This window comes from Panthera uncia, chromosome A2, assembly GCF_023721935.1.
Source record: "Panthera uncia isolate 11264 chromosome A2, Puncia_PCG_1.0, whole genome shotgun sequence".
Classification (NCBI taxonomy): Eukaryota; Metazoa; Chordata; class Mammalia; order Carnivora; family Felidae; genus Panthera; species Panthera uncia.
Genome location: NC_064816.1, coordinates 84,515,661 through 84,536,547, shown reverse-complemented (window position 1 = coordinate 84,536,547; position 20,887 = coordinate 84,515,661). Strand labels below are relative to the sequence as shown.

Here is a 20,887-nt window from a genome sequence, read left to right as displayed (position 1 = left end):
GCTCAGGTCATGATCTCACAGCTGGTGAGTTCCAGCCGATGTCAGGCTCTGTGCTGACAGCTCAGAGCCTGGAGCCTGCTTCAAGTTCTGTCTCCCTTTCTCTCTATCCCTTTCTGGCTTGCACTCTGTCTGTCTCTGTCTTTCAAAAATGAATAAATGTTTAAAATTTTTTTTTAAAGTTTTGCAGAGGAACATTCTGGTCATTTTACCCTCGATGAAGATTTCTCTATTAAGAGGGGTAATATTTATGAATAAGGCCCAATGAAAATTAAAGAGGAATAGGGATGTACAAACAAAAAGGACTCTAAGGTTATACCCTTTGTCACTAGGTTTTATTTTTATCATTTATAGTAAGAGTAAACTCATATTGGAAGTGTATGATAAGTGTCAATAATATATTAACAGTAACATAACATGAAAAAGTTAACTTGTATCATATTTCCCCTAAAACTCACTTTGAAACTTGCCTTAATATTTGAATTTTGTAGTCTTCCTCTACCACACATTTGTGTTTGTCTGGTCATATCCTTAAATTATTAGCCCCTAGAGCCGGGGCTTATGTCCTTTCTATCCCTGGGATATAGTCTTTCTACAGAGCCTCTTTGACTCAGTCAGTTACTCATTTATTCACTCATTTTTTTCACTGAGCTTTAACTCAGTGCAAAGTTCTATTTTAGTATTTGGCAAATAATATCTTTTCCTGTACTCAAAATAATTTAATAGGAAAAAAAAAAAAAACGTGCACCATGGAATATCAACGCTAAAAGTAACAAATGACACTGAGAGGGTATGAATAGATTGCTATGCAAGTTTCAGGGAGAAAATATTTTTTCTGCTGTGTAAAATCAATAAACATTTAATGGATTGTGTATCATGACCTAAACTTTAAATAATGGGTAAAATGTATAACTGCATAGATTGGAGAAAAGTGGTTCAAATGGAAGAATGACACACAAGAATATTCAGGACCTATATTCATCTCTACTGCCATTAAATGTTAGTATAACCCTGGTTAGTAAAAACTATACTGTCTTTCTAGTATGATTCCTCCTTGTACATTTCATGGATTTTTAAGGGAATAGAATTCTGGACCAGAGCTACCTTGTCCAATAGAACTTCTCTGACAGTGGAAATGTTTGCATCTATTCAGTACTGTATTCACAGACCTCATGTGACTATTGAGCACTTGAAATGTAGCTAGTATAACTGAGGAATGGACTTTTTAGTTTTAATTAATTAAACAGCCGCATGTGGCTTGTGGCTATAATATTGCACAACATAGATCTAGTCACCTTTTTAGGAAAAGTAAATTCCAGATGAATTTGATCCACAAAAGCATCTCCTTTGGGCAAAATACACTATGCCACAATATTTCCTGTGAGATCCTATTACATCCCGTCTTTGCTGAAGCCAATATAGTCATTGCCTGCATAGTATTGTTAATTAGGATATGCACAAAGGAAGCTAATAAATTATATCTGCAAGAATCTCTGAAGACTTCTCCTAGGAAGAGACTTTTTAATTTACTCTTAAAGGAAAGGAAGTTCACCCTGGGGTTGAGGGCTGAGAGTAAGTGAGTAGAGAAGAAAGAGGTCTCAGGCAGGGATGAGAAAAAGAATAGTGTGACCAGGGAAATTTTGATAATTCAGTATAACTGGCAAACAAGGTGTCCTTTACAAGGAGCAAGAGAGGAGAAAGAGCAATTTGAAAGAAAACAGAATAGTATATGTTTTTAAATACTTTCCAAGTATTGGTTTGACTTAATTTTATTTAGTTTCCCACCCAAAATGGTCATTCAGTCACATATATGTAGGATTTTCTTTTCCTTTTTTTCTTTTCTTTTTTACAAACATCATTTATGTTTTAATCATTAAATAAAACAACTAAAATTACAACTCTGTGCCCCAAATTTATTACTTGGGGAAGATTGAGATTTCGGAAATTTATTGCCATGATGTCACCAATGGTTTATAATTTATAAGACTTTGGATTAGACATTAGCACAGTTATTATTTCCTCTAATGCCTTACCTCACCACAGTCTAATAACATTCAGGAAATCCAAAAGACAAAGGGGAATGAGTGGTCTTGAAAGCTAAAAATAGTTGCTGAAAACTGATGCAATCATGTAATAAAATATAGCCCAATAACTTATATGATATGCTCATAGTATCTGCTAAAGCAATTAGAATCCATGCAGCTAGATTTTTGTTCATGGATTTCTAAAAATGAAAATCACTTCAGCCCAAATAAGACATAGAAACTATGAAGTTTAATTGTATACCTTGGTCTTAGGATTTCTGGTCTTATTACTCACATGTGTGATCTATATAATACTTTTAAAACAGAAAATCATTGAATAGCAATCAGATTTCAAAAGCCCTTCTAAGCCCAGCCAGACGGTTTTCTATGTGATATGTTACATATGACAACATAGGGTGTTATTCTTCAGTTATATTAACACACAGAGCCTTTTTCTTTCTTTCTTTCTTTCTTTCTTTCTTTCTTTCTTTCTTTCTCTTACAACGGGTTAATATCTTCACACATCTAATAGGTCTTGCTTACAAGACAAAAAACAGCATTATAGTTGTTTCTTATGAATCACATCAGACATATTAAAAGGATAGTGTATTTTAGTTGAGAAATGTTACACATATTCGTGATATTTTTCTCAGGTAAGCTTTTGAACTAGACTGTGATCTAGTTGTACATAAGAAAGATTTTCAGTGCATCTTGGGAGTCCAAGGCATTTACATATATTTTCAATAGCTATCCTAATTTCTACCAGTGAAAATATAGGCAGGCATTCCCAATGTGGCACAAGAGATATCAATCGATATAGGAAAGAATGTTTTTATTGTGGCAACTATAGACAATGGAAAAATGAAGTTAATGAATATTTTTTGAGTGCATACTAATTGGAATTTCAGAAGGGTGTAGGAGTTGCCTGAGGCCCAGAATTAATAAAAGAAAGATCCGGGATAATACTTGGTTCTGTCTGATACCAACACCTTTGCACCCCATTATTATATGTAATGGGTATGAATTTTACACTATAAACATTTGTGTGTAAGAAAAGTCTTTTACCTTCCTATTCAGAAATTGAATTATACTTATTCCAGGCTCCCTTGTCTGTAGGCTGGAAAGGAAATTCAATGTTTTGCCCTTTAGTAAAGCTGTGTAAGAATATAGAATTACATGATGGATACCCAGAAATTTGGGTAAGAGTTACATTTAAAGGAAAAAGGGGAAAGGAAAAGGCCAGCTTTGAGCACATTATCTGACACCATGGCAAAAGGTAATTTTTCATCTTCTCTCGAACCATAACTGACATGCTTAAACTCTCTTCTGTGAAGTTTAATCCTTTACCTTGTAAATCAAATATTAAACATGAGGTTGGAAGTACTTCTTATCTACCTTGGCATTGTCTTATTAACTTGGACACATGATCCCAGACATTCAGTGACTCCTACTTTGATGGATGGCTCCTCTGTCTTTGTCAGTGTCATAAAATGTCTTATGAGGACAAGAAATTTATAATAATATTTATAACAGTATTTTCAGCCACACCATCACTTCTCCTTACTGCTTCCTTATTGTGAGAAATAATCATACAAATTTTAATAACATTTTCTGTGATTTGTGGCAACAGAGTGTGTATCTTTTACTGAGAAAATTTCGGTTTATTACCTAATTTTTATCAAAATAATCTAAGTAATACTCAAGAGATTCTTCTGTACTTTTTCTTGGCATATGTCAAGTTTCATATTATAATTTTAATATGTGCCTATGATAAATTTGTATCTGTAAATAGGTTTATAATTTTCTAACTCACATAACTGTCTTAAAGTAATATTTCTTTCAAATTATACTAGGAAAGTTTACAATAATGATAACGATATGTGCTAAATTTGAATAATCTTTGGTTATAGTGGTTATATGAACAGTATTAAAGTAAAAATAATTTGTGTTTTTTTTTTATTTTGCTGCTTCAAAAATGCTTTGTTTCAGTTCTTCAATCCTTAAACATGTGAGGTTACATATCCTATTGCCATTGACTTTTAGAGACCTAGGGCTCAGAGACATTAATAGGTGACAAAAAAATAACAGAGCTAATCATTGAGCCAGGTGGGCCTGACTTCTGACTCACTGCCCTTCCCACTGCACCTTAGCACAATTCTGAGAAACCCCATAAATTTTTGTGCTCTGTATATTTCAGAACTCAGCTAAACGACCATCATAACTAGGGGATAGCTTATTACCAAATACAGAATCACTGCAAAAAAGGCTAAAATCAGTGATTCTCACTCACAGTAATAAAGATGGAAAACACTGTTGGTTGGCTTCCTTTTTCTCTCTTCTTTTCTAACTCAAATGAATTTTAAGAGTCATGATTTGAAACCCTGCCATTAGCTCCATCAGAAATATTAAATGTTAAATAAAGTGATCTTTATTGGCCATAAAATGAATACCCTTTATTATTCTAAGGAGATAGAAAATACTTTATGTGAATTGTAGAGAAATTGCCAAAAAAGCTATTTTATTTCAGCCTGTGGACAAGTTAATGTGCTACTGGAAAAAGCATGTATATTCTGACCTAATTAATTCCCAGAGCATTTGGTTCTAAGAAGAGTGTTTAGAAATTACCCCTCTCCCCGGTTTACTCCATGGTCACATAGACATTTCAGTAGCTGAGATGGGGTCTCAGTCATGAGTTACTTACTTCCTTATTAAGGCTTTTGTTGCAGTGCTTTCTGGATATTTTCTACCATGGTACTTGTGATTATTTCTGTATGTAGTCAAATGTTCCAGTTTCTGGGTACCTGAGCCTCAGCTGAGCAGGTTTTCCTGTGATAAAAATATGTCACCTCTGTGCTATTGTTCTGATGACACTACCTTCAGGCAACACCTTCCATAACATACAGTGTGATATTTCACACTTACAGAAATTGAGAAAGATAGTTTCAGGTATCTTCCACCTTCTAGTGTGAGTAATTTAAAAATGCTCGAGAAACATAAACAGAAAAGTTGAGGGAACAATGGAGTGGGTCAAGTGACTGCTATGGCTAATTAGCATTTCCTTCTGGAAAGTACATACAGAAAAGTAAGATAATCTGTCTTATTCTAGATATCTAATGTAGTGAATTGCTATATTTTCCTCTATGTGAAGGAAGAAAAAGAATCATTTAAATTTAAAATTCTTTCCTTCAAGAGTCATTAGGGTCATGGTTGGCATACCTATGTGATAAAATGATCACTCTATTCTTATCACGACTGGTCTCATTCTTTAGAATTCATTTATACATTATTACCTGAAACGTGCTAATTGGTACTAATAATCACTGAGCTAAGTAAATGCTTGCTACTAATAGTTGGTTTTAATCCACTTAAATTATTTTGCCATCTCTAAAGTTCACACAAATAATACTTCTTGATGGTAGACACAAATGCTCAACCTCTCTCTGATTAACAGGTATGTTGACATAGCTCTTGTTTTAAATAAATTCACCCCTTCTTTCTCTTTTCTACAGGATAACATTTTTAAGCTGGAGGACTCCCATTTTGAAAATGGCCGTGGGAAGAGTCCATATGACCCTAAACTGCTGACGGCATCTCTTTTAATAGGTGCGTGGTCAACAATTAAACAGTGAATTTTCTATAGATAATAACCAGATTGTTCCTTTTTATATACCAACATTTTCCATTACTAATCACAAACTATTTTAGGAGGATGCCAGTTGAGATATTTTCAAATATTTTGAAAATGAAAAAAAAAAATACTAAATGCTCCTTTGATTATTGCACTGTTTGGTCTGTGATTCTTTTTAATCAAAATGGTTTAATACGTGTCCTTAAAATTGCCTGTGCTGTCACCATACATTTCCACTAAGACTTTAAAATTCTTATCTGTGAGTAAGTCGTTTTGGTTTTCTTTTTATAAAAGAGGAGTTTCAAGGGAGAATTTTGACAAGTCAGAAGGAAAGAATGAGATTGTCTGTCTTTGTTCATTGTAATCATACAGTTTTAATGGTCATACAATTCTCAGAGAACCTATTGTGTCACCTCGAATAAATGAAGGACTTCACTATTCATCTTTTTTTTTTGTTTTTTGCTTTACGCCATGTTTTTAATCTAACAAAACATTTAATGTATTTCCTCTACACTTGCCTCTAACCATCTTTTTCTGGTTGTCTTCTTTCTTCTTTTCCTTCAGCAATGCAGATGGGTGGGGAATCCTTAGTCATACTTCAAAGGATGGAGATAGAAAGATTGAAGTAAGCTAAAGAGGGAGAAAACTTTAGTCTGTATTGAAAAATAAAGAATTCTTTCCACATACTTTTAATCACCTTTAGACTACCACTAAATAAACACGTGAAAAAAAGGTGATACATCATTAAACAATTTTTCTTTTTTTCTTTTTTTCTTTTTTTTGGACTTTTAGGCATGCTAACAAACAAAAACACAAAAGATTCTGAGTCATTAGTCTGTTCCTGAATACATTTTTCTATATGATCATGTAGAAATTATATAACTTTCGTTTTCTTTCCTTTTTTGTTTCCTTTTCTAGAAAATATAGAAGGTAATTATTTCATAACATAACAAAAATGGTAGTGAAACTCATCAAGCATAACATTTCTAATTGAATTTTGCATAATAAATCTAGATTTTTAAAAAGTAAATTTAGGTTATTATTTGATATGTCATAAGTTTCAATTTTGTCAGTCTTTAGTTTCTAAAAAATAACTTTTTTTTCTACTTAGCAAAATAAACTCTAGTCATATTGACTACAGCATTAACTATGAAGATCTATTTTTACCACTATTCTCTAGTGTTTACTAGTATGTTCCGCTGATCTCTGATCTCTTTTCTATTAAGAATGAGAAAAGTACAACATGAATTATCTCCTCTATTGCTTTTCAAATGTAGACAATTGCAGTCCATTTGATACATTCATGAAGCATTTTAACAAAAGTTTAAGACCTGGAGGAATGCAGCAAACGTAGCACACTTATAATTTTCCTCTTCACAGCTGGCCTAGTGATTACATGTAGAAAACTTCCTTAAGTGCACACACAGAAATTTGAAAGTTGTCTTAAACAAAGGGGAGGAGTTCTACCTTGCGCAAACTTGCAGCCTGTACTTATTTAAATTGCATACTGAAGAAAAAAAGATAGATATTGTTCAAAAAGCAGTATGTTAACTCGTGCCTAAAGCAGCTTTAATTTGTGGTATGTTTCTCCGTGGGGATTTGCTTGATTATTTATTTTAATATTCCATCGAGAAAGGATGATGACAAGTAAGTATTACATAGTTCATATGGTATGCAACCACACAAGTCCACAAAGAATATGAAACTCCATAGTTTTGGTTTTATATTAGAATTTCTTTGAAAAAGCTGTTTAGGGTTGTGAAAAGGAAAAGAGATTGATGGAAGTTTCATGAATCAAGGAAAGGATGTGTGGCTAAAAAAGAAGCAGCTTTCAAATGGAAATCCAGACCTCAGCTCTCTGATATGGTCAAATAGTTGAGTAACATTTAGAGGTATTTAGTGCTTATTGACAAGGAAAACTATTCAAGCCCACATAAATTAATTTCTGAATCAGCTAAATAGCAAGGTACAGAAAAATGAAAATCCCTCAAAATCTCTGGAACATCATTTTCATTCAAGAGCTGTGACTTTGTTACTTGCTTTCCTTATAACTGTGCTATAAATTCTTCTCATAGTACACTTAATTCCCCTTGGTGGGTTTTTTTGGCATTTTCTCTTGTGATTTTTTAAAAAGAGTGCTTGATGATTTAATGGAGTTTTTTCAACATGAATATTTTCCCAAACTTTTACATACAACAGTAAGAACTGTCTCTGAAATATACAGGTAGTACATTGTGTATTAGAGATTGCCTGTTGGGAAAGCCTGTCTGCCCAAAAGACTGAATAGATTCTCCTTATTTCAGCACATAAGAGAAATTTTCAAGGTAGTCCCGGGCTGTTTCTGTTCCCAGTACTAGGAAATAAAGTTTCATGTTTGGCTCAAACCACCTATAAACTGGTTAGCTGAATCCTGACAGCAGATACTTTTTATGTCACTAGTCCCCCTAGTAAGCAGTTTCAACCAGTAATAAGCTTGAAAGCCAGATGACAGCTTAAAAAATTAGTTCATGAAATTTATCAAGGTTTAGTATAACTTCTTTTCAAAATGGTTTTTAAGCCGATGACCACAAAACATATGGATTCTTTCCTTAGCCATGCATAGCTACTAAATTAAGTCTCCAAATCCTGTAACAGGTCCTAAGTTTTTAAATGACCTTAGTAAAGTTACTTTTTCAAATCTCCTTTAATAAAAATCATTTTGTCAATATGAAATAGTTCCAGTATTTATTTTTAAGTATTTTTTATTTCATCTACCTGTAAATATCTTAATGACTTTATTTATTTTTTATTAAGAATAGCAGTTTCTCCCCTGCTCAGAAGAAATGCCAGGTGTGGCTGCAAGAATAAAATCTTGTATTTTCTTCACTAATTAAGTGTCATCTCACGTTTTCATGACATAAAAGCAATAGTCAATTTGAAAAGCAGTTTTATTTCCTCATTGAAGCCTTCTCCAGGCATTATAATCCTAATAATTTAGAAATAATCCATCACTAAATCATATTATTGAAATCTATGGCAAGGGTCTAGGACTTTTAGTTATGATCCGTTTCCCCAAGCTAGAATTCTGCCTTGCCCCAGGAAAGAATGTAATTTGACATTAGAATATGCTCTCACCTGGTATTAGATCAAAGAGGTACTCCCTAGGTTAATTAACTGTAATTGAAAATATTATTTGAACCTCTCTGAGCCTCAATTTCTTTATATGTAAAATGGCATGGACAGTCTAATTCCGCTAGTTGTGAGAACTAAATAAGACAATTTAATAGCATATCACATTTGAGTGCTTACATATTTCTGGAATATATGTAGAAGTGGAAACCAAGAAAAAAAAAGTAATAGTGGTTGCTGTAAAGGAGTCTGAGAGTCTGAGAGACAGATTTGATACCTTATAAATTTTATATTTTTTATTTTGTGCCATATGCACATATTAACTACTTAAAAATGTTAGTTTTAAAAGTACGATATAAATAACACAGCCAGCACATTATACTTATTCATACAGAGAAGATGTTCAGTAAATGTAAAAATGTAAAATTATTCCCACACCTTTTTACTCTCAAGAAATGGATTACATCCATGCACTGTGTGTGTGTGTCTATCTGTGTCTGTGTGTGTGTATCCATGTAATAGAGAGAGACACATAAATTTATTTTTCCTCTGTTTCTCATTACTGTGCTATTCTGTGAGTGGAATTTACTTAAGGTGTTAACAACATAATGGCTTGTCTTTAGGTTTGTTTGATTTTTGCTCACCATCCATGTCCCACATTACACCTGTGTTAGTAATGCTGCAGTTTCATCAGGAAATGTTTTTTTTTTTTTTTGTTTTTTACCTTCTACTTCTCACCACACCCTTCTTAGGAATTGTAATCCAATACATTAACTGATCTAAGCCACATTTTTACTTCATATTGAGCTGTGAACATAAAGTCCAGAGTACATATGAACTTTTGTTTTCAACACATGCTTCTCAGGTAACTCTGCCATGGTGGAAATGCAGTTCACTCAACTTTTTGTTCATCTCAGTAAAGAATGCTTTCCTTAGAAACAGTTTAGAAGGCTTACAGTTAAGAATGGCAGTATACTCAACTAGCAGACTTTCATAGTTGACAGTTTTTAGGTTCTTAGTTACATCTGTCAGCACTAGTTTTTCTTAGTCTGATGTGTTCTTTTTGAGACATCAGACTTGCTATAGGGTGTTTTCTGTAGAGACTAAAAACTATTAGAGTATCTACAACCACTTTGATATATATAACAGCTCATTGAGTATACTGTTGTACCAGCAATTTAATAAAATTGGATAAATTTCATGTTTTATTTCACTAGTAGCTTAGTATATATGGAAAAAATATGTATCCTAACCATAATGCTATTTGAATCATTGTAGGATAACATTTACCTATCTACTACTTCAGATTTTGAAGAAGACTTATATTAAGGGTCAGAAAACTGGAAAATTAGCACTATGCCCAAGAATCAACATATAATTTGATAACTTCATTAATGACCTAGAAACTGCAAAAGAAGTTGGCAAGGTGACTTTTTTTGTTAAACATGTTTGTTCAAAAATAAGCCAACTGAGGTATAGTAAGTTTCTTATACTCAGTTTTCATTAGATCATTTTATATAGCCACAAAAGGTACTAGGTCTTTAATCCATAGTGGAAATACACAAGTTTATTAAATAGTATATATTCTAAGTTGATGATTATTTATTTGCTTATAAAAATGCAAGAGTAGAGTATTTTAACACCTGTACATTTGGGCCAGCTTAATAAATATGTGGTACAATTTCTGTGGAGCATTCATCCCTGCTAAGGGTTGACATCGAAGCAGAAATTCTGATTTAAGGCCTGGTATAAAAAACAGTTACTGATATTGTGGTGCCTGGGTGGTTCAGTTGGTTAAGCATCTGACTCTTGATATTGGCTCAGGTCATATCCCAGGGTAATAGGATCGAGCCCTGCATTGGGGTCCGTGGAATTTTCTCTCTCTCTCTTTCCCTCTGCCCCTCTTCCCTACTCGTGCACTCTCTTTCTCTCTCTAAAAATAAAAAAAAAATACGTTATTAAAATATATATTACTTTAAAAAGTTACTGATATTGAACATTGGTAATATGAGAATGTATCCTTCATGGCCTCTTAATCGTCTGGTGCGCTACAGCTCACAGATGACTCTTGCTAAAAATAATATTCAGGTGGGAGGGAATTTCCTATGACTGGAGGCAACTGGTGCCTAAACTGCAAACTTCCTTTGGTTTCTGAGTCCGTTCTTTAATTCTGTTTTTAGTACTAAATTGATCAGTAGCTCTCCTGCTGAAGAATTCCCTGCTTTCTCTAAATGACCTACTTCTCTATTGTCAAAAAAGGAAACAAAATCAGTCTTTCTGCCTTTTCCTTCATTTATATTGATTTTTGCTTTCCTTATGTGGGAGCGGATAAAAAGTGGAAATTATAAAACAAGTACATATATTAGTAAGAGAAGCAAATACCTCTATATATCTAAGTAACACTTTCTTTTGGTGGTGTTTTTGTTATTTCAGCTCTCCTGTGAATAGAGTTTACACATAATAGCAACCATAATTATGGATTTTACTCACACTGAACAAGCAAAAAAAAAAAAAAAGATTGAGGGAAAGGGATTAAATCTACTAATTTCCAATTATGTAATAAGTCAAAGAGACATAAAAAATATATTTAAAAAAATTTTTAATGTTAATATCTTATTTTTGAGAGAAAGAGAGAGAGAGAATGTGAATGGGGGAAGGGAAGAGAGAGAGGGAGACACAGAATCCGAAGCAGGCTCCAGGCTCTGAGCTGTCAGCACAGAGCCCGATGCGGGGCTCGAACTAATGAGTCATGAGATCATGACCTGAACCACCCAGGCATACCCCCAAGAAAAGAATAATTAATGACATTCTTTACTCTTCCATTTCTGATTAAACCTCCTATTGGACATGTTCTGTCTGACTACACTCTGATATGAAATTGTTCAGTTTTCACTTTTGGTGATTCTCTTTTCACCTTTCCTGATTTTTATCACCTAACACATGTTTGAAAGGGCAGTGAGGTTCAATGAATAATTTAATACTTTTGATTTTTCAAGGTAAAGAGGACACAAGGCATCCTATTAGAGCTGTTGCAACCTGAAAATATTTGAAATTAACATGAACATTTTAGGCTGCTATTACAACACATTTTTAATTAGTACCTTCTTCTTCACACATCTCAAGAAAACTAATTTACCTGAAGTTTAAAAATCTGTTACATCTATTAATTATTTGTAAAAAGATAAAAAAGTAACCTTAATAAAAGTATTATAGTGATTAAATATAAGTAAAAGTTAAGGAGACAATAAACATTTACCTTTGAAACTCATAGGTAGCTCATTCATAGAATGTTTGCTTAGAGAAGGTTTGTTTGGGGGGCACATGGGTGACTCAGTCAGTTAAGCATCCAACTCTTGATTTTGGCTCAGGTCATGATCGCACAGTTTATGGGATCGAGCCCCATTTCAGGCTCTGTGCTGACAGCATGGAGCCTGCTTGGGCATCTCCTTCTCCCTCTCTCCCTCCCCTGCGCGCTCTCTCTCTCTCTCAAAATAAATAAGTAAAGATAAATAAACAAACAAAAAAGAAAAGCTTTATTTTTTACCTTGTGGGCAGATAAAATATTATTGCAACTATTATGGGGAGAAGAGGTCAGATTTGAACTTGATATTTAATTAAGTGAAGAGAATACAAGATGCTTTTAAATCCCAAAGATACCCTATTATGACAGCTTAGAATGTTATATGAGTACCATTCATTAATATGTTGTCACATCATCATTTTTTATTTGTCTTGATTCACAACAACCCAAAGTAAATGATCACTATCCTAAAAGTCCATAAGATAAGGTGTCATTTAGTAATATTTCAAGTTATAATCTGGAGTTATGCACTGATTCTCTCTGCGTCACTCTTCTCCACTGCCTTGGACGTCGTCCAAAGATTGGTGCATCGAGACACTTCCAGAGAACCACAAGCTTTACCAAAGGAACTGATTTGAGTTAGACCACTGAGAATGCCTGTTTTCATTATAAAACCTTCATGTGGAAGTGAGAATTGAGGATGTGAACAAAGAATATCACATGAGAAATCTGATTCATATATTCAATATACATATGAAATTCATTATAAATATGAAAATCCTTGGAAATAATAGTGTTATACAAATGTTTAAGTTATAATTTATCTATGCCTATTTTATTTTCTGCTTAATTTTCAAGGCACTGAATTCAGAAACATTAACTTATCCAAATGATCAGCAAGATAGTATTAAGTTTACTGGTAATTTTATTTAAAGATGATTTCATATTTTTTGTTTCATTTTGCTGATAATTCATTATAAGTAAGTAGGCAATACTGTATTTCCTAGATGAAATAATATGAGGTATTTTCTGTTTAAAGGAAAGAAAATAAATTTTTATACAACCTTCAGTTTATTAAAAGCTGGTGTAGTTTAGTGTAAGAGGCTTGAGATTAAACAAGCCTGAGTTTGAACTTTTACCCTTACTATCCTAGTCATCAGCTGAGCAGCCTTGGGTTTCTTGAACTGCTAAGTAGGGATACCATTTACATCACACGGTGGTTGACAGAACTAAATGAGATAATTGGAAAGTGTCCAGCCAGTGCATGACTCCCCAGCAAACACAGAATGGTGTTCAGTAAATATTAACTTCTTTTTCTCCTCCCTCTTTTCTTTTCCTTTTTTTTAACCTTGTGATTATGATTCCTCATTTATTAAACTCTGACCTAGAGTTGATTTATTTTCAGTAAAAATGAGTAAAAAACATAGTAGAATCTTGAACTATGGAGATTATGACCTATATTTATCAAAATTTCCTCCTCTTCAGATACATTTCTTTAATATATGAAACTACGTGATGGACTTGTTTTTAGACTATGTGATAACTTTTACTAAGAACCCTTCTCCCACCTGATACATTCAAAAATAAAAGCAAGAAAAAATTATTGGTGAGGAAAATACTAGTTCTTTCTAAAGTATTGTAAAATCTTACTAACTCAGGTACCACTGAAAAGGAAATACATTGACAATTTAATTTCCATTAAAATAAAAACCATAGAAGATTTTACAGTGATATCCTACCCTAATAAATAAGGATATTAGAACAGCAGTAGCTTTATACCTCTGTATTTTGCACTTTGTCTCGCATCATAGTAGAAAAGAATAAATGTTAGGTCTTAGTAATGTCTACTGAACCATATTTTACTCAGTTATTTGAAGTCAGGACTTACGGAGTAGATGCTTAATCAGTGAGTGATCTCATAATAAAATACTCCTCAACAAAGACACAGAATAAAAATGAGTAATTGCATAATGATGCAGATAGCATATCTGTGTTCTTTCTAGCAGGGTCATAACTTGAGACTTTCCTTCTGTTTGATTCATTTTGTTTTTCTTTCCTTAATTGAATTAAAGTATATGTATGTGGTTTTATTCTGTCACAACATAGATGGAGAATTATACTCCGGGACCGCAGCTGATTTTATGGGGCGAGATTTTGCGATCTTCAGAACTCTCGGGCACCATCACCCAATCAGAACAGAGCAGCATGATTCCAGGTGGCTCAACGGTAGGTGGTGTGTGCAAGAGCACAAGCATGTTACGTAACACGTCTAACTGGAGAAGTCAGTGGAGAACTTTCCCTGTACGGTACCAGCGGTGTGACTTCAGATTTAGTATGCGCTTAAACTCGAGCTAGTGACTTCATGACTGTGGGTGTGAGAAAATAGGGAAAACAGAGCAAGATGAGATTAAAAATTGAGGAAAATATTTGCTTCATGCCAAAACTGAAGTTTCTCAGCAGTTAACTGTGGAAAGAAATAGATCTGGGTTGGAGCTGCGGAAGGGAGGCAATGGAAAAAGATAAGAGGGCTTACCAGTCTTACATGGACAACACGACAGATGTCAACGTGTAGTACATTTTATCTCCACGCATCTCTCATAGTGCCCTGAGAGCATCATACGTTACTGAACATTTAAAAAAAATTGTAATGCTAATAACATTATGTTGAAAATATTTTCTTTTTTTTTAATATGAAATTTCTTGTCAAATTGCTTTCCATACAACACCCAGTGCTTATCCCAACAGGTGCCCTCGTCAGTGCCCATCACCCACTTTCCCCTCCCTCCCTCCCCATCAACCGTCAGTTTATTCTCAGTTTTTAAGAATCTTTTATGGTTTGCCTCCTTCCCTCTTTCTAACTTTTTTTTTCCCTTCCCCTCCCCCATGGTCTTCTGTTAAATTTCTCAGGATCCACATAGGAATGAAAACATATGGTATCTGTCTTTCTCTTTATGACTTATTTCACTTAGCATAACACTCTCCAGTTCCATCCACGTTGCTACAAAAGGCCATATTTCATTCTTTCTCGTTGCCAAGTAGTATTCCATTAATATTTTCAAAATTTCAAAGGACTTTATTGTTTGTAAAAATTTTTTTTGTAATATTTATTCATTTTTGAAAGACAGAGAGAGACAGAGTACAAATGGGGAAGGGGCAGAGAGAGAGGGAGACACAGAATTTGAAGCAGGCCCCAGGCTCCAAGCTGTCAGCATGGAGCCCGATGCGGAGCTTGAACTCACAGACCGCAAGATCGTGACCTGAGCTGAAGTCAGCCACCCAACCAACTGAACCGCCCAGGCACCCCAGGACTTTATATTATTTCATTTTATTCTCTTTTCATCTTCCTTAAATTCTCTTTCAGTTTTTATAGGTGAAGAAATTAAGACTAATATTTTATCTAAGATTCTATCTAATCTAGTAGTACAAGATTTGTAACAAGAACCCAGTTTCCTGAACTTCAGGCACTGGCTTCAACTTGATCAAGTAGATACTTTTTTTTTTACTCTCTTTCTCTTTTTAGTATGTAAATAAATTTAGTGTAGGAGAAAATGTACGAAATTTATATGCCTAAAATAAATAAATACAATTTTCCTCGTTTTATTTTGCCTCATTAACAAGAATGGAGCTCATGGGTTACCGTCTAAGTTCTCATTAAGATGCTTGAATATTCTCATTCTTCAAACTTCTACCACACTTGTTTTTCCTGCCCTTCCTGGAACCCAAAATTCCTTTCATCATCTCTCTCTTTCATTGGTTTGTTAGAGAAAGATCACAGTTCTGCTGTTGAGCTTCATTGAAACTTCCAGAGACCGTGAGTTGTGTATAATAATCTTTGTCCTGAAATGTCTCTTATTTTAAAGTGACTACTGAAAACATAAAACACACCTCCCATTAGCTCAGCATCTCTGCCCTCCTGCAACAACATTTCTGATCATCCTATTATTTTTTTATGTATTAATGAGTGGTGTGCCTCTTCCATGTTTGACCATGCTGCCTTTCCACTTAATTGTATTGATATTTTTTTCATAGTTTTACCCAATGTACATTTCTTTTGTGGTCTTTATCTCTCCTTCCATGATTTTCTCCCCTCAACGGAAGACTTGTTTGTCTGTTCTATCCAAACCCTTCCTTTAATCATGGTGTGATATGAAGTCCCTATGCATCTAAGTCCATTTAGGGAAGTTTATGCTCCCTTTAGCCAACTTTAAACCTGAGTTTGAGTCCATGAAACTGCTTCTCCAAAAGCAGTTGGTGATAACTGGTAACTTTCTGTACACTTTATTTAAATCAGTCTCTCCATTTGGACAATATCTCTTGCAGCATTTCTTATTGTTAAGTAGCCCTTTCTCTTTAAAGAGTCACTTCTCTTAGTTTCCCTTGTTCCCTGCTCTCTCAAGTTTTTAGTAAGTTTGACAGCACTTCCCCGTTGTTTGTTCTCTTCAATGCAGATGATGCCTCAAATCATTCATAATTGAGCGCAAACACACTGTGGTGTTCAAAAGGGTTTGGACATATAGTCAAATATCCATCCTGGTGGGGGGGGGTCATAGGAGGAATAGTGGGTGACCTTATGAGAAATTAGCGGCCTCACCAAGGAAAGGAAAAGATGCTGAAATCACCATAATACTATCTGTATAAAACTATAAAAGAACCAAACTCTAAAAAGCTCAGGGAGCAATTTTGAAATATCCACTGTCAATTATTAAGCCTGGTCTTTGTATGGAGGCAAAATGGTGGGAAAAAAAACCTCTTTCAACATTGCTATCTGCTCTGTTCTCAAACCGAAATAGTTATGTAGGAGGGAAAAATGTTTGTTTTTTGTTCAGCAAGGAGACTTTGATCTACTAAGAACTCTAAAGGGCATACAGGCTTTCACTGTCGATGCGAAAGAAAATCCAAGAAGATGGAATAACATAAGGGAGACTATAGTATCCATTTCATTTTTATGGCCTTGGAGGAAAAAAGTCATCAAGTTAAAGCTGCTTTTGTGTTGCACACTTACATGTTGACAGCCGAGTCTGAAGAATTTACACTGTGGGAAAGCAGTCATTGTCCACAGCTCTGTACTTCATCTTGCAAATGTGTAGTTCATTTGAGAATTCGGTTATCAGTCTCTCAGCACTAAACGTGAGAACTGATTTTACCAAATTAGCACAAAGGTTACATTTGACAGGGTGCAGAAACCAGAACTGCTGCAAGATGGAGGGTACGGACACATTTGAGATAGAACCAAGGGATTGTGTGAATCACAGGCCTCATGAAATTAAATGCCATTCCAGAATAAAATTGGAAACATAATGTTTACATATTCATGCATAAAATAAATGAGTCTAAGGCATCAGCATAGACTACACAATCATTTGTGCTGACAGAAGTAAAAAATACTAGCAAGGTACTTTTTGGAATGTCTTTGGGCCTATTAAAATTAATTTTGTTTTTCTTCTACTCAAAGAAAAAGATTTACTTTTCTTTTCTCAAATCAATTCAGACCTATTCAATTATTTCGGATGCACCAGTTGCCCTATCTTAGGTGACTTTTAATGCTGCTGAAGACAGTTAATAAACGAAAATAGGAATAATACGAAAATAGGAAAAATTAGGAATGAGTAACAATTTTATTTAAAAAAATTTTTATTAATGTTTATATTTGAGACCATGCAAGAGATAGAGTGCAAGCGGCCGAGGGGCAGACAGAGGAGACACAGAATCTGAAGCAAGCTCCAGGTTCTGAGCTGTCAGCACAGAGCCTGACGCGGGGCTCGAACTCACGAACTGTGAGATGGTGACCTGAGCCAAAGTCAGACGCTTAACCAACTGAGCCACTCATGTGCCCCAGAATGAGTAACAATTTTTGATGAAGAAACATAAGAGGAGGAATCTATTGATTTTTACATAACTGTGCTTTAAATATGATTTTTTAAATTAGCCCCTAGTTTAAGGTTACTAGGTATTAGAACAACTTGTGATTTAAAAAAATGTACTGGTTTGAGTTTGACATGATGTGCCCAAATTCACTGTTTTGTTTCTTGTACATTATAAATTCTCTCCATCTTATGTCATTTTAACTTCATTTAAACTTCACTTCCAATTTCAACTTACTAAGAGTGTGAAAATTAGGTACAGTTCTCTATATATTCATAGTAAGAAAACTAAGTCTATGGTGCTGTTGCAGTCATGATTTCTTAACCATTTGGTATGTAAGTACTGCTACCTACTTATATGTGTTAACCATTCATTAGAGCAGATAGTTGCTAACCCACTTTTATTTTTCTTTTTGATGGACACTGTTTCCAGTATTGTTTATGTCTAGGACTGATGGTGGGATGTAATATGAAATGGGGGAAAGACTACAGTCTTTACAGTAAGCTTCACCTTGCCTTTACTTTTAATGGGATTGCCTCTTACAGTAGTGAAAAACTGACAATGTGATAATGTGTAAAAAAGTTCTAGGCAAACAATCGACATATAGTAAGCACTTAATAAATGTGATTTTTCTCAGTATCCTGTACTTCACTTCCATTGGCTGGAGCATGCTTAGGAAGCTTCCTCAGACCCATTCTGTGAGTGATTATATTTGAGTCAGGGTGAAAGGGCAGTCCAAGTCAGGTTTAATATACGAAACCACATGCCTCCCTGAGAGAGCGAAGGCCCAGTGAGCACAAACTGGCCTATTTACAGTGCCCGGAGTGTGAGGCCTTCCCATTCATGTCAGGAAGACCTGTTTTCTTGTAGTGGAATTTCTTCACAGGATCCTGCCCGTGGCTAGACCAGCCCCCTTGCTCTTTTCTGTGATGGAAACGGTGTGCAGGTCATCGTTCCACCTCCTTTCACTTGTGCCACTGCTACCGGGGTGGCTGTCCTCTGCGGTCGTGCACTAGGAGTTTCCATGTTCTCTGAACATTCAAGTTTCTCCACTAGACATTTTTCTGAAAATAGAACCAAGAAATGTGACCGCAAATAAACCATGAGAGCACAAATTAATATTACATAGTACCAGATACCTAATCTCAAATCGCTTGTACAACTCTTTCCATGCTCTGTTTTAATTCTGCCATCTTCAAAGGCATAAACTGTCAGAGTATCGAATTGGATTTTTTTTAATAATAAAATGAATTATCTGGCTCTGTATAATGTCAGACTTCTTAACGATGCCATTCTGAATTATTTCCTGGCTTACATAAGTCAGTATTATTTTGCTGACCTGGGAGGAAAAAGCCCTCTGGATGCCTTATTTAGTGGTTATATGGGCAGATGAGTATCATAGAAGTTGAGTGACCGTTCAGTTAAAACAACAACAGCAACCACAAATGTCTTCTTTGTTTTCATAGCCTATAAAAAAGCAACAGGGATACGGTCTTTTTTTTTAACTTTTGAATTACATCTCCCACGAATTATATTCTTATTCATTAAACATTCTGAGGTATCAATGTAAAGAGTCACTAATAAAAATTATAGTATTTTTTGATTATTTCTGCTGAAATTATGCTGAAGCAAAGGTACGTAATATTTAAAAACAGTCTGTACCTAAACACAACATAGTGGTCACCTGAGGTTTTGTCTCCTGAATCTATTACCTAGAAAAATGTTAAGCCTGATAAATAATGCATTCCCCCCCAGAAGTATAATCTTTTTAAAAAATACATACACAGCATGAAATTATCCTACTCTGCAAGTGATGATAAATTTAAGAAACTCACTAAATATGATTTCTCTTTTCATAAAGAGCAAAAAGTTACCAAAATATAATTTTACTTAGTCTCCCTTTCTGAGGACCTATTTTCTATTTCACATTTTGTGTAAAGAACATAATCGCTTTTAACTGGTACAACTCTCCAGTATGGCATATTAGACACACACTTTGAACCACTTATTTCAAAATTTGTCAGTGAATTATGAGAGTAGAAAAGTAACATTTCAAAATATCATTACATTTATTTAATGGAATCCCACTTTTTAAATTAAAATCGATGGAAATGTAGAAAAATGAGACAATATCTTGGAAAATTCTTTAAATTGAAGCCACCCCCTTTTTCCTTCTTGGTTTTTAACATTATTCTCTCTAGTCTTACCATCAGTTTAATGAATACAGAGCCTGTCTATACCAATTTCCTCTTCTAGCCTCACTACATTCAGAGCTCAGTGGGCCTCAATAGGGATTTACTGCTGACTGGGTAATCTGGGTTCATGTGTGCAGTGACATCAAGCAAGAGATTTACCCAAAGAAGTGGATGCCATGACAATGCGTGTAACCATGGTGTGACCGGCCTCTCTGACATGGCTCTCAAAAGCTTTCCCTCTGTGAAAACAGAAGCCTGTTTGCAAATTAATTAGTTTCTGGCGGCAGCTTGATTGTTGACCCAGAGTTTGTAGAGTGGAAAAACAATCAGATTAGTGTGCTCAGGGTAAAAGACCAGTGTGCAGTTGCGTGTGGCTTGCTCAACTATTGAAACTATGAATGGACTGAAACAAATTCTTTTCTGAGAAGCCTAGGCAGAGGTTAAGTGTGATGAGCCTAGAGCTCCCCAACAGCAGGGGCTAGCGAATTAAAGGATTTTAGCCAGATAAAGCTGAATGACAGCAAGTGATGCCATTGAATTTTAATGGCATGGATAGTTTTGGGGAAAAAAAAACACACAAAACACTTGTTACCTTCTAATCACTCTTAGTGGGAAGAGTAAGTTGCCATATTATCAGATGTCTGCTTGACACAAATACTTCCATAGTGGTAGATTTCAGGAGCTTTCAGACTGGAAGGTTTTAATTTATAATGTCTCAAAAAATATCAAAACAGTAAAAAGTTATAAAGTAACTGTCTTTTCATGTAGGTGA

At 34.6% G+C, this 20,887-nt stretch overlaps 1 protein-coding gene across 3 annotated transcripts in view; it reads left to right on the top strand.

Annotated features, from left to right (window-relative positions):
• Positions 1-20,887, top strand: part of SEMA3A (semaphorin 3A) — a 465,628-nt gene that overhangs the window by 367,165 nt on the left and 77,576 nt on the right. For all 3 annotated transcript variants that reach the window (XM_049641371.1, XM_049641370.1, XM_049641368.1), the window contains 2 exons: positions 5,531-5,624; positions 14,165-14,284. In XM_049641371.1, coding sequence (XP_049497328.1) covers positions 5,531-5,624; positions 14,165-14,284 — 214 coding nt within the window. The remainder of the gene's footprint in view (positions 1-5,530; positions 5,625-14,164; positions 14,285-20,887) is intronic.